General features: G+C 40.6%; 2 protein-coding genes across 2 annotated transcripts; both read right to left on the bottom strand.

Annotated features, from left to right (window-relative positions):
• Positions 1–5,588: 5,588 nt before the first annotated feature.
• On the bottom strand, positions 5,589–9,225 carry LOC104118573 (probable E3 ubiquitin-protein ligase ARI7). Its single transcript, XM_009629847.4, has one exon. The coding sequence runs from the start codon at positions 9,069–9,071 to the stop codon at positions 5,943–5,945; it is 3,129 nt and encodes a 1,042-aa protein (XP_009628142.1). The 5' UTR covers positions 9,072–9,225; the 3' UTR covers positions 5,589–5,942.
• Positions 9,226–11,746: 2,521 nt separating this feature from the next.
• On the bottom strand, positions 11,747–12,070 carry LOC104118575 (uncharacterized). The gene has a single exon (XM_009629850.1). The coding sequence runs from the start codon at positions 12,068–12,070 to the stop codon at positions 11,747–11,749; it is 324 nt and encodes a 107-aa protein (XP_009628145.1).
• Positions 12,071–12,817: the final 747 nt, after the last annotated feature.

Genomic DNA, 12,817 nt, shown 5'->3' with positions numbered 1-12,817 from the left:
CCTGTACCACATCTGCAGTACCATTACAACTCCTCGATGCCCAATTGATAACAAGCGCTCAACGTCGTATAAGAATGAGTAGGAAGGAAATGAAGGCATAAACTTCAATGGAATCAAATCACACGACGAGGAATCAAGAAGGGAAGTACGCCTAACAGCTTTGTAGCCTCTCGAAGATAAGTATAGACGTCTCTGTACCGATCCGTAAGACTCTACTAGACTTGCTCATGACTCGTGAGCCCTAAATGAACCTAGTGCTCTGATATCAAGCTGTCACGGCCCAAAATCTACTATAGGTCGTGATGGCGCCCAACGTCGCCATTAGGGAAGCCAACGGTGAACCATCTAAATAGCTATTCATTTTATTACTTTAAAATCCTAAGTTTTATTAAGCAAAGAAATTTACGCATTGGAAATCATAGGTACATACATAGTTAGTAAGATTTAAGAATAAAAGATGACATTATTATGCAAATCCATAAACATCAACTAGAATATCCCCAAACCCGGTGTCACAAGTGCATGAGCATCTACTAGGAAGTACAATAACAATACAACATATGTTTGGAATACAAGATAGACAGGATAAAATAAATAATTATGATGGAGACTTTGTGTGCTGTGAATCGTAGCATGGAATGCAGCTCACCATAAAGTCCCTTCGGCAGCTGCGCCTACGCGCCCAAATGACCGCCAAGTGAACCTGTCAGATCATGCACATTTAGTGCAGAAGTGCAGTATGAGTGCGTAAATCAATGCGTACCCAGTAAGTATCTAGCCTAACCCCAAAGTGGTAGTGGCGAGGGGTCGACATTGACACTTACTAGTGGTCAAGTAAATCAAATATAATATAGTAGACAAGTATGAAACATGGTAAGTAAACAATGAGTACAGATATAGTCAAATAATATAGTCTACAGTCGAACAATGAACACAAAGTCCTCAGTTATCGTATACCTCCTCAAATGGAATACGTAATGGTCAATATCAAATCAACGATCACATCTCAAGTCAAGAAACTCATGAGTGCGTGGACTCCTTATTAAGTATTTTGCACGATTCTACCGAGGCAAGCGGCCCGATCCCATAAGAGTGTTTCATAGAACTGCCGAGGCGAACAGCTCGATCCCATAAGAATATGATACATGATACTGACGAGGCAAACGACCCGATACCATAAGAGTGTGTTACAATATCATGCCGAGGAAAACGCCCCGATCCCATAAGAGTGTGATACATAATCATGCCGAGGGAACGGCCCGATCCCATAAGAGTGTTATACATAATCCAGCCGAGGCGAACGGCCCGATTCAACTAGAATAAGAAAATTTAACGGTCCTTGACCCCATTCACGAATAAACGTGTGAGTTATGAAATTTAAGAAAACTTTTCGATGAATAAGCACAACACGAAAGAAATTCATAAGGGAGGCACAACTTCTACGGCTAATCAAGTAGCTCGTCAAAATGGCTAAAACAGCGAGTCCATTACTCTACGTGAGTCCAGTATCTGTCATAATGCGAATTAGAGAAATTAAAAAGGCAAGAATAACTCAAATAGTACAATTAAAGCATGACGTGAATCTAAGTCTACCCGGACATAATCAGGAATTCTAGCATATGCATGGACACGCGTCACCTCATGCGTGCGTAGCTCCCACAACGTGTAGCACATAATAAATACAACACCTACGGGGTAAATTCCCCCTCACAAGGTTAGACAAGAGACTTACCTCGCTCTGAAGTTCCATATCCGGCTCCGCGCCTCTCTAGCACCCCAAACTAATGCCCATCGATCCGAAACTAGTCAAACAATCATGAAAACTAATAAAAATATACTCCAACACTCATAATTAATCAATTTATAACAATTCTCAACTCAGCTAGAAAAGTCAACAAAGTCAACCCTAGGGCCCATGTGACTGGATTCCGAAAATCTTCGAAGATAACTTTACCCATAACACCACGAACTCGAGTATATAATTTATTCCTAATCTCATGTCCAATTTCGTGGTCAAAATTCAAAAATACCAAATTCTAGGTTTCTTCCGAAATCCCACAATTTCTACAAATATTTATGTTAATATTCGTATACAACTCATGTTTATAGCTCACAACAAGTGGGAATAACTTACTTCATAATAGATGATGAAATCTCCCCTCCAAGAGCTCCAAATATCGCCCAACCAAGTGAAAATGAGAGAAATGAACCAAATCTCGTATAAAAATCAAGTCTGCCAGGGTCCTTCCTCTTCGCAATCGCGGAAGTACCCTCGCGATCGCGAAGGCTAAGCCAGCCTTGCCCTAGATTTCTTCTACGCGAACGCGACCAATGAACCGCGATCGCGAACCTTTGCCTGAACAACCTACGCGAACGCGAAGGCCAAGCCTTCCTTCCTCAGACCAACATCTTACGCGATCGTGAACCTATCCCTGCGATCGCGAAGAACAGCCTTCCAAACCCAGGCCACCTCGCTAACACTTCGCGTTCACGGCTCCTTCCACGCGAACGCGATGAACTAACTAACCATGCACCACGATCGCGAGCCCCCATACGCGATCGCGAAGAACAATTTCACGCATCTCCCAATCAACACTACGCGATCGCGAGCCCTTCATCGCAAGCGCGATGAACAAATCTGACACCAGAAACCAACAGCTTCAAGACAAGATGAAATGGTCTGAAAGCACCCCGAATCACACCCGAGGCCCTTGAGATCCCGTCCAATCACGCCAACTAGTTCCAATACCTTAATCAAACTTATCCAAAGGCTCGAAACACCACGAATAACATCAAAACCACGGATCAACGATAAAAAATCTTCTTTCAACTTTCAAACATTCAATCTTCGACGAACGCGTCCGAATCACACTTAACATTCCGGAATGACGTCAAATTTTGCATACAAGTCACAAATCACGATACGAACCTATTCCTAGGCTCGAAATCCTAAACGGACATCGATAACACCAAAGTCCTCTTCAAACCAAACTTAGAAAATTCTAAAAACTTTCAAAATGCCAACTTTTCATAGTAAGCGCTGAAATGCTCTCGGACCATCCGATACTCAACTCGAAGATACGCCTAAGTCTGAAATCATCATACGAACCTATTGGAACCTTCAAATCTCGATTCCGAGGTCGTTTACTCAAAAGTCAAGCCTTGATCAACTCTTCCAACTTAAAGCTTCCGAATTGAGAATTTTCCTTCCGAATCAACTCCGAACTTCCCGAAATTCAATTCCAACCTCATATACAAGTCATAAAACATGAAGTGAAATTACTCAAACCGCCAAACGGTGCGCTAGAGCTCAAAACGACCGGTCGGGTCGTTGTAGTTCCGGACTCCTATATGTATATATTACGAATAAGATCTGGCTTGAAAAATATCAAGAGATCAACTCAAAAGAGTTTAGAGAAGTTAAAAGAGTTTAAATGGAGGCTGAATTTAGCAGGTGGTTATCAAGAAGTTAAAAGTGGTTCTCTTCTTTAAAAGAAGAACACTCTTTTCCTGGGTAACTACTATTGAAAAACAAGGGATTTGTTCTTCTCTTACTCTCTTTCCAAAAACACACAACTGTAGACATTTACTTCGTCTTGTTTCCTAGTGAAACATTGGGACTTGCGGCAATTTCTTTGCTTTAAATTCTCCACTGCAGAAGGTACACAAAATTCTCGAGCTATTTTGTGTCCATGAGTGTGATTTAAGATTACCCCATGAAATTATAGAAACAAAAATCTTACAGTTTGGATCTGATTTTAGGAAGAGAGAAAGGCATGACTGATTAGATATTGGAGAGGATATGTGGGTATCCTCTATAAAGAAAAATATAAGATGGGTGAGAGTGAAAATAGCCTCAAAAGATATTTTCATATGTTAATCTCTGATTCTCAGTAGTCTTTTGGTGCTAGACTTCAATGGTCCCAAATAAGAAAAGCATCACAATGGAAGAACAGGAATTGGATGAAAGGGCTCCTTGCCATTGCATCAGTGTAAAGCTATGCAAATAATGCAAAAGCAGGCATGACAACAGCAAAAGATAGCTCAATCCCTAGCTCCAACTTGACAAAACCACTTGTATTCAAATTTTCCTGAGCTAGACTAATCTTAATCCTTTCCTGTAACAAAACTTTGATAATAGTAGAAATGAAAAAGCAGGCAAGGATAAATGGAACACAGTAACGAAGTCCTTAACCCAGAAAAACTATGGAGTAAAATGGAGAAATTATTAGCTCCCTTTGGCTACTTTTTTTCAAAAAAAATTTAAAAACATTGTTTATGGAATATGATTAATTTTTGAAAAAAATTCTCAAATTCCCAAAAACTAGCTTAAAACAATTTTTTGTGAAATTGTTTCTTCCACTCACAAAACTTCAACTTTTTTTCAAATAAAATGCATGTCCAAACACAGCTTCAACTTCCAAAAATTATTTTTCAACACAACTTAAAGAACTCTTTTTTTTTAAGTTTCAACCAAATCTATGTCCAAACGCTAAACTTCGGTGGACTGATTGGGGGGAGCTTGGAGTCATGTGACTCGCACATGCTATAGGGTCTGTTAGTTTTCTAACACAGTTTGACGGAAGGATGAAAGTTGCTAAAATTTTGGATACTTTAAGGATGTTTTTGTCAATATGATATTTTAAGGATGTGCTTAAGTTTTGGGTTTAGTTGAGGCATGTTTTTGGCCAAAAGTTCTTTGGAATTTTCATAGACTCTTGGTACTTTTGCAATACTAGTTTAGGGCTTTCCATTGATAACTCATTAAATTACTTGAGTTCAGATGAACTGGGTACCAAAAGGCTACATCGGTGGTAAAACTTGAAAACTTCTTATTGTTAGATGTTGGATAATTTTCAGCTGCATTACCATGGCATTACGAATTTTATAGGAACACGAGGGGTAAAAATTAGCTAAAGAGATGTGCTACAATTAATTTCTCAAGTTGGAACTCAATCAATATGGCATTTTGGAACAGGTTGCAATAACTTTTCTCAAAGTTGTGTACCCTATCAATTAGGCATTTACAACATGCTAAGCATCTTTGTTTGCAAAAGGAAAAAGGGCATAGATCCAGTAGAGAGGTGTAGACAGTAATGCAGATGGAATAATAACAATACTCATTACTCATTAAGCACATATAGTTTTGGCAGAAAGAGGCCCCTGCAATAGATTCTTGGCTGCAGCAATAAAGATATATGGAGCACCCAATAAAAGTGAAAACAAACGTTGAGAAACATTTGCTGTGTCAACCAAATAAAGATTGGGCACACTAGCCACCCTCCGAAAATCTTTGCCAGACATCTTCCTTTAAAATGTTCTACATCTTCAAGATGCCTACAAGTTTCAGATTACATAGTTTAATATTCACTAGACAAGTGCCAGGGATGTTTGGTCAAAATCCCAAAGGCTTAATTATCTGCTTATCTCCCATGTTCAAGGATTCATTCTTTAATTTAGTCCTTACACGTTATGATACACAGGGACATCCTCTGCAGGTAAAACGGAATTTTCTTTCTAGCTCGTTTTGATTCTTAAAAATGCTAGAAACCTAGAAGACATCAAAAGCAGAATTATAATTCCAGAAATGCTTCCAAAGCCACATTGGTAACAGAATAAAGAGATAAGCCAATGTACCAACTTTTTGAGTTTTCACAATTACGAGAATAATGTATTGGCCTTTACTAGTAAGAAATATGACAAAAGCTGTTATGTACCTGGAGAATGTGTATCACTATAAATACCAGGAACCCCATATATGCATAACTATACTACTACTTAAGCTTATGCATCCAACTGATGTAATAAGAAACTTTTAGGCAGCTATCGACCGAAAAGAACATAAGACTGGTAAAACAGTAAGGTAGCAATAATTCAAAAACTAACTTGTAGCCAAGAGTATCCACCGAGCAGCCATTTATTTTTAGATGCAAGCAAGGACATTATCTACGGTGCTCACACATTTGGCATGCAGAAGCATGCTTCTTATTGACAAATGTACATATTTCGCATTCCCAACTGCCAGAAGCATCTTCACTGCACATTAGGCATGCCGTGGCAGAGCTAGCATTCAGAAATGTGCACGAATCGCATGCCCAACCTTCCAAATCATCAATCAAGTTTTGTGTTAATGATGCCCCTGCGGTAGAAGTTGTCTCTCCTAAATCGTCGTCATCCAAATTTATGATTAAGGGTGTCCCGGCATTTGATGTCCTGCGTTTTTTCCCGCCACCTATCCTACTGCTGCTCCCAGCCATATGTGGAGTTTTAGACACAGTGAGGTTGTTGGTTCCAGCGACATGTGAATTTGCCAAGTTTGCACCGCGTCCCCCAATGTTCATCACGTTGCTTCCACCAGCCACATGTGGAGTTTTAGACGCAGTGAGGTTGTTGCTTCCAGCCACATGTGCATTTGTCAAGTTTGTACCAATTCCCCCAGTGTTCATCACCTTGCTGCCCCAAGCCGCATTTGGAGTTTTAGACACAGTGAGGTTGTTGCTTCCAGCTACATGTGCATTTGCCAAGTTTGTACCGCCTCCCCCAAAGTTCATCACCTTGCTGCCCCAAGCCACATTTGGAGTTCTAGAGACAGTGAGGTTGTTGGTTCCAGCCACATGTGCATTTGCCAAGTTTGGCACACTGCCTCTCCCAATGTTCATTACCTTGCTGCCACCAGCTAGCTGTAAATTACTCGAGCCAGTAGTGCTGGTCACCCCAGCTTGTTGTAAAACTTGTGAGCCCATAACGTAGCTCCTCGCTGCTGCAAGTGCATTTTTGGATCCCATCAAGTTGCTGCCCCCGGCTTCAAGTGGTCTTTTTGATACAGTGAGGTTGTTGCTTCTAGCCACATGTGCATTTGTCAAGTTTGTCACACTGCCTCCCCCGATGTTCATTACCTTGCCGCCTCCAGCTAGCTGTAAATTACTTGAGCCAGTAGTGCTGGTCACCCCAGCTTGTTGTAAAAACTTTGTGCCCATAGCATAGCTCCTACCTGCTACAGGTGCATCTTTCGATCCCATAAAGTTGCTGTCCCCGGCTTCAAGTGGATTTTTTGGTACAGTGAGGTTGTTTCTCCCAGCCATATGTGCATTTGCCAAGTTCGTCACACTGCCTCCCCCAATGTTCATCACCTTGCTGCCCCCAGCTAGCTGCAAATTACTCGAGCCGGTAGTGCTGCTCAACCCAGCCAGTTGTAAAAATTGTGGGCTCATAGGGTAGCTCCTCGCCGCTACAAGAGCATCTTTTGATCCCATAAAGTTGCTGCCCCCAGCTACAAGTGGATTGTTTGATTTTCTCAAAGTGTTGTCTCCATTTATAACAAGATTCTTGGAGCCATTTATATTTCCTCCTGGAAAAACTAAGGCGTGTTTTGAGCTTGCAGTGTTATTAATGCCAGGTAGTCCTGCATTTCTAGTTCTCACGAGCCTCATGAATTCAGCTCTTGCCTTCAAGGGCATCCTGTCCCTACCATTTTTCAAGCTTGCCCTTTTGCTGCTTTCAGCTGCATTTTTGGAGCTTGTTGGCATGTCGCCCTGAGCCCCTTGCGAATGCACATCTTCAAGACCATTCTCAAGTGCTCTAACTAAATTGTCAAAGTAGTTCTTAGTCACACTAGTCAGACCAGTAAGCTTTATACGGAAATCGTCAAATGTTTTGGAATTACTTTCTTCAACATTCAGATAATTCTCCAGTTCACTCTCTGCACAATGGTGAAGCCTCTCCAAACCAACCTCTGCCTGACCTTGCGAGAACTCGAAAAACTGCCTTTTCGTGTGCTCCTCATCAGGCAAGAAAAATCCATAAGCATAAGTCCACTTCAACACTCTCCTGCATTCAACGATCTGATTCCAAGCTTCTATAATGAACTTCAATTGTGTCTCTGTTATGCCCTGCAATTCACTCAGCTCCTTAACATTAACTTCTCCCATTCTCCTCAAATCCTTTACAGCTTTTTGCCTCGACTTCTCATTAGTAGCCCATCTCTCGTAATAATGTGTGTACTTCTCAATAGATTGCTTGGCCATTTCTTTCTTTTTCTCATCTTCATTCCCCGGCTTGTACTTGTTACACGGATTATAGCCATGAGTTGACCAAGAATTAAGGCACAGCCAACAAAACCGATACTTGCAAGGGTCTCTACATGTCATTCGCATACACCCTTCGTTCTTCTCAATCGGTCTCTTGCATTGAGGACAGGGCTTTGTGTAAGCCAAAATCCAATTTGTATTCTCCGACTCTGCTAAGTTCTTCTCCTTCCACTTCCCCACAGTTTCACAATCAACGGGTCGATGGGCTTCCTCCGTACAATTCCAACAAAAACTATGCGAACAGTCACATATAACATCGCAATTATCGCTCCCTATATCAAATTGAACCGCAAAATTACATCCCGGAGCAGGACACCACCTGATCTTCCTGTTTTCCTCAACGTAAGAACTAAAAAGAAATCCATAGTACTTCTTTCTATCATCATCACACGTCAATGAATCGATGATATCCTGCGTGACAGCAACTTTACAAGATGGTTCAGGACATCGCAAATTTAAACATCCAGAACCATCAGATATGGAATTACTAATATACCCTCGCCAACATTCAACACAAAAAGGATGACCACACGCAGACGCCAAAATTCCATCAGATGAATAATCCTCAAAGCAAATTCCACAAGTTAATAACTTATTCTCCGGAAATTGAACAATTTTTTCCGCTATTTTTAAACCAACAGCTTCTCGAACTTTCGATTCATCGGCGAACCATTCCTCGTGAACTTTATTCACACTCCAGCTATACCGACGGAGTAAAATAGATGCTTCAGTTTTGGAAACTGAGAGAACTGATGAAACTTTAGAGATATCATCGTCCATGAGATGACGAATATCATCGTCGGATAAAACGACGTAGTTTTTGTCAGTACAAAGATGATCGGAATCATTACCGATGAAGTCATCGCCGCCGCCTGCGGAGTCCACGTCGCTCTCGTTACCGGTGTTGACGTCGTCGCCGTAGAAATCATCGCCGGCGGCGGAGTCTACGTCGCTTCCTCCGTACATGTCATCGTCGGACTCCATGATCAGCTGAGATGAATTTTGTAAAGGTTAAAAATTAAAAGGAGAATAAATAGAAGTGGATAAATTGGGAGGTGAGTGAAAGTAGAAGTAATAGTAATACTGTTGCTGTTCGGAACAGAATTTAAGCCCTAAAATACTGTTTTTAAGATGGTTGAAATCCGCACCAGTGATTGCCTGAGGAAAAGGTTTTACATATTTCCTGAACCTTTGGGCCCACAATGTCCACGTGGCAGGAGAAATCCTTCCTTTAGCTTTTCGCTTTCATGAATAGATTATTGTGTGGCAACTTAACTACTGTATTTCTGTCACAAATTTTCGTTAAATTTTCATTTTTCTCTTACCTTCTGCATAATTAGAAGATTGGAAGACATAAATGAAGTAAGAATTTTAGAAAAATCAAATCATAGACATACGACTATATGGTGAGGGCATAAATATTTTGTGAGCAAACAACTTGCTTGGATTTGGTTTAGTTTTTCAAAAATATTTTTGAGGAAAATACGAGTTGGATTACCTTTTAAGAATATTTGTATTAATTTTTGTGAAGACTTATAGCTTGTTTGGGCATCAGCTTATTTTGAGAACTGTTTTTTCTCAAAAATATTTTTTCTGAAGTGCTTTGGTGAACAGTAATTTATATTCGGCTAATTAATTTGAACTTTTAAGTAGTAATTAGTATTTTTGGCCAACCTTTTAAGAACTGTTTTTAAGTGTATTTTTCTCAAAAATGCTTTTCAAAAAAGTGCTTTTGGAAAGAAACTATTTTTTCTCCTTCTCTAAAACTGTTTTTGCTTCTCCTCAAAAGCATTTTTTTTCCTTCCAAAAGTTTGGCCAAACACTTTAGCTTTGAAAAAAAAAAAAAGTGCTTCTAGGATCGATGAGTCTTGGACAAACAAGCTATTATACTTGGATTGTTTTGATTCTGAGAACATTTTGTAACTTTCTTTTTTTTGGTCAAAAACATTTTGTTACTTTCATAATTTAAAAAAACAAAGTATTTAGAAAAAATATGATTATATTTTCTCCCCAAAATCTTTTCTAAATACAAAATGAGATGTCATGTCAAATACAAAAAGACATTTTGCAATTTGCCTCGAACTCAATTAAAATTAAAATTTCAAATTTCATCGTTAAAAATTGATATATAAAAGATTTGATCAAATTTCATCGTTAAAAATTAAAATTAATTTTTAAGTTTCATTGATATATAAATGAAACAATTACACATAGAATCAGTTGGTTGGACGACATAACAAAAAAGTTCATAGAGGAATTTTCAGAAACCACTATAGTTTAGAGGCTATTTACTTGGCAGAACTATACTTTTCATATTTACTAGCCATAGCAAACTTAAGTTTCTTGGAGCCTGTATTTTCTGTATTTATGCGCTTAGGATAGACTGTATCAATAAATACAGTTTTGGTGTATTCTGATATATTCAATTACCTATATTTAATTCGGTTGTATCCAAACCGAACTGATTCTCCGAAATAGACACGCTCCTCCTCACCCTCCTCTCCACCACCCTCTCCCACACTTTCATAGTGTGACTCAGTAGCTTAATACCCCTGTAGTTGTTACAACTTTGGATATCACCCTTGTTCTTGCACAACGGGGTCATCAAACTCCACCTCCATTCTCTGAGCATCTTCTTAGTCCAAAAATGATACTAAACAGTCCAGTAAGCCACTCTAAGTCTACTCGTCCCACAACCTTCCATAATTCTACTTGTATCCCCTCTGGCCCAGTCGCCCTGCCGCTACTCATCTTCCGCAATACCTCTGCAACCTTACTACGCCTACAAAACCTAAAATCATGTTGGTTCTCTGAGTTCTCCAACTCGCCAAGCAGAATGTTCATGTCCCCAACCTCGTTCAAGAGTTTGTGGAAGTATGACTGCCACTTGCACTTAATGCACGCCTTTTTCACCAATACTATGTCATCCTCGTCTTTGATGCACCTCACTTGGTCCAGGTCATGAGCCTTCCTTTCTCGAACCTTGTTAATCTGAACAGTCTCTTGTCACCGCCTCTGCCCCAAGTTCCGCATACAAGCGTTCAAATGTTATGGTCTTAGCCGCCATGACCACCAGCCCCGCCTTTTTCTTAGCCTTCTTGTAATGCTTCCTAAGCGTCCTCATCTCCTCCTCGTCGGCGTTCTCCACTAGCTTCATATACGTTGCTTTTTTTGCTTCTACTTTACCTTAGACCTCTCCATTCCACCATCAGTCACCGTTGAGGCCCCTGGAGAAACCCTTTATGACCTTTAACACCGCTCTAGTAGCTTCCCTAATGCAGTTCACTGTCGAGGTTCACATACTACTCGCATACCCACAACCCCTTTCATGCCCCCATATCTAACAACTTCTCCCCTAATTCCTGAGCTTTGTCCTCAGTCAAAGGTCCCTACTTGATCTTAGATTGACCAAACACCGCTCTCATCCTCTTCTCCCTCATAATCTCCAAGTCCATAACCAAGATCCTATGTTGGGTCGAAAGACACTCACTCGGAATAACCTTGCAATCAGTGCATAAGCCTCTATCTCTCTTCATGCAGAGTAAGTAATTAATCTGCGTCTTGTCCATCACGCTCCGGAACGTGACCAAATGGCCCTCAATCTTCTGAATACACGAGTTAGCTAGCACCAAATCAAAGGCTCTAGCAAAGTCCAGCAACTAAGTACCACCTTCATTCCCAACCCCAAAATCAAACCCGCCATGCACATCATCATAACCCCTAGTCGTCTCCCCAATATGACTATTAAAATCTCTTCCTATGAAAATCTTATCGGAGTGCGGAATACCACGCACCACCTCATCTAAATACTCCCAGAATTGCCTCTTGACCTCCTCTCTCAAGCCCGCTTGCGGTGCATATGCACTAACCACACTTAAAGTGAGTCCACCAACTTCTAGCTTAACAGCCATCAATATATCGTTCACCCTCTTAACATCAACCACCAGCTCCCTGAGATCCCTATCTACTAAGATACCTACCATGTTCTTTCCCCTAGTACCCCCCAGCACCCCCTGAGTACCACAGTTTATACTTGTTAACCTCACGTGCCCTAGTACCCACCCATCTAGTCTCCTAGACACACGATATATTGATCCTCATCTTCTGGAGAATTTTCCCTAGTTCTATTGATTTTCCTGTCAATGTCCCTATATTCCAGGACCCAACATGCAGGCTAGCGGAGCCCTTACCCCCCTTACTACCCTTTCCCCATCCGAGGATATGACCTCACTCTACCATCACTAATACTTGCCACTCTAATCTAACGGACACTACACTAGAACCACTGCAACCCGCGGCAAAATAAACTACGCACGAAATAAAGTCTACTATATAAGACCCTAGTTACAAAAGAAAAAAAGGAATCAAAGTAAGTCCAAATGTAAACAAACACAACTAAAGAATGGCAAGCCAAATTGAAAACAAAATTCGAAGGCAAAATAATGGACTAGCAAGCAAAACTAGCAAAACAAATATGAATTACTAAAGGCAAGAACAATATAACCAGGATAAGCACCGAGGATGCCAAGAAGCTTCCGAGTGGGGTGAAGACATGTGCTGTCGGAGCCAATAAAACCGTCGGAAGTACACACCGAAGAGACTGTCGGGATGTTGCTTAACCCACACCCACATAAGAAATAAAAGAGAAAAAGAAGAAGAAAATGAAGAGAGAGAGAGAGAGAGAAAGAGAGAGAGAGAGAGATGGAGAAAGAAAGAGAACCTAAAAGAAA

This window comes from Nicotiana tomentosiformis, chromosome 1 (assembly GCF_000390325.3).
Source record: "Nicotiana tomentosiformis chromosome 1, ASM39032v3, whole genome shotgun sequence".
Taxonomy (NCBI): domain Eukaryota; kingdom Viridiplantae; phylum Streptophyta; class Magnoliopsida; order Solanales; family Solanaceae; genus Nicotiana; species Nicotiana tomentosiformis.
The sequence above is the reverse complement of the archived record's forward strand: the minus strand, read 5'-3'. Positions and strand labels throughout refer to the sequence as shown.

Excerpts from the sequence above, each read along its gene's own strand:
- LOC104118573 (XM_009629847.4), bottom strand. The coding sequence starts at position 9,071 with ATGGAGTCCGACGATGACATGTACGGAGGAAGCGACGTAGACTCCGCC.
- LOC104118575 (XM_009629850.1), bottom strand. The coding sequence starts at position 12,070 with ATGGTAGGTATCTTAGTAGATAGGGATCTCAGGGAGCTGGTGGTTGAT.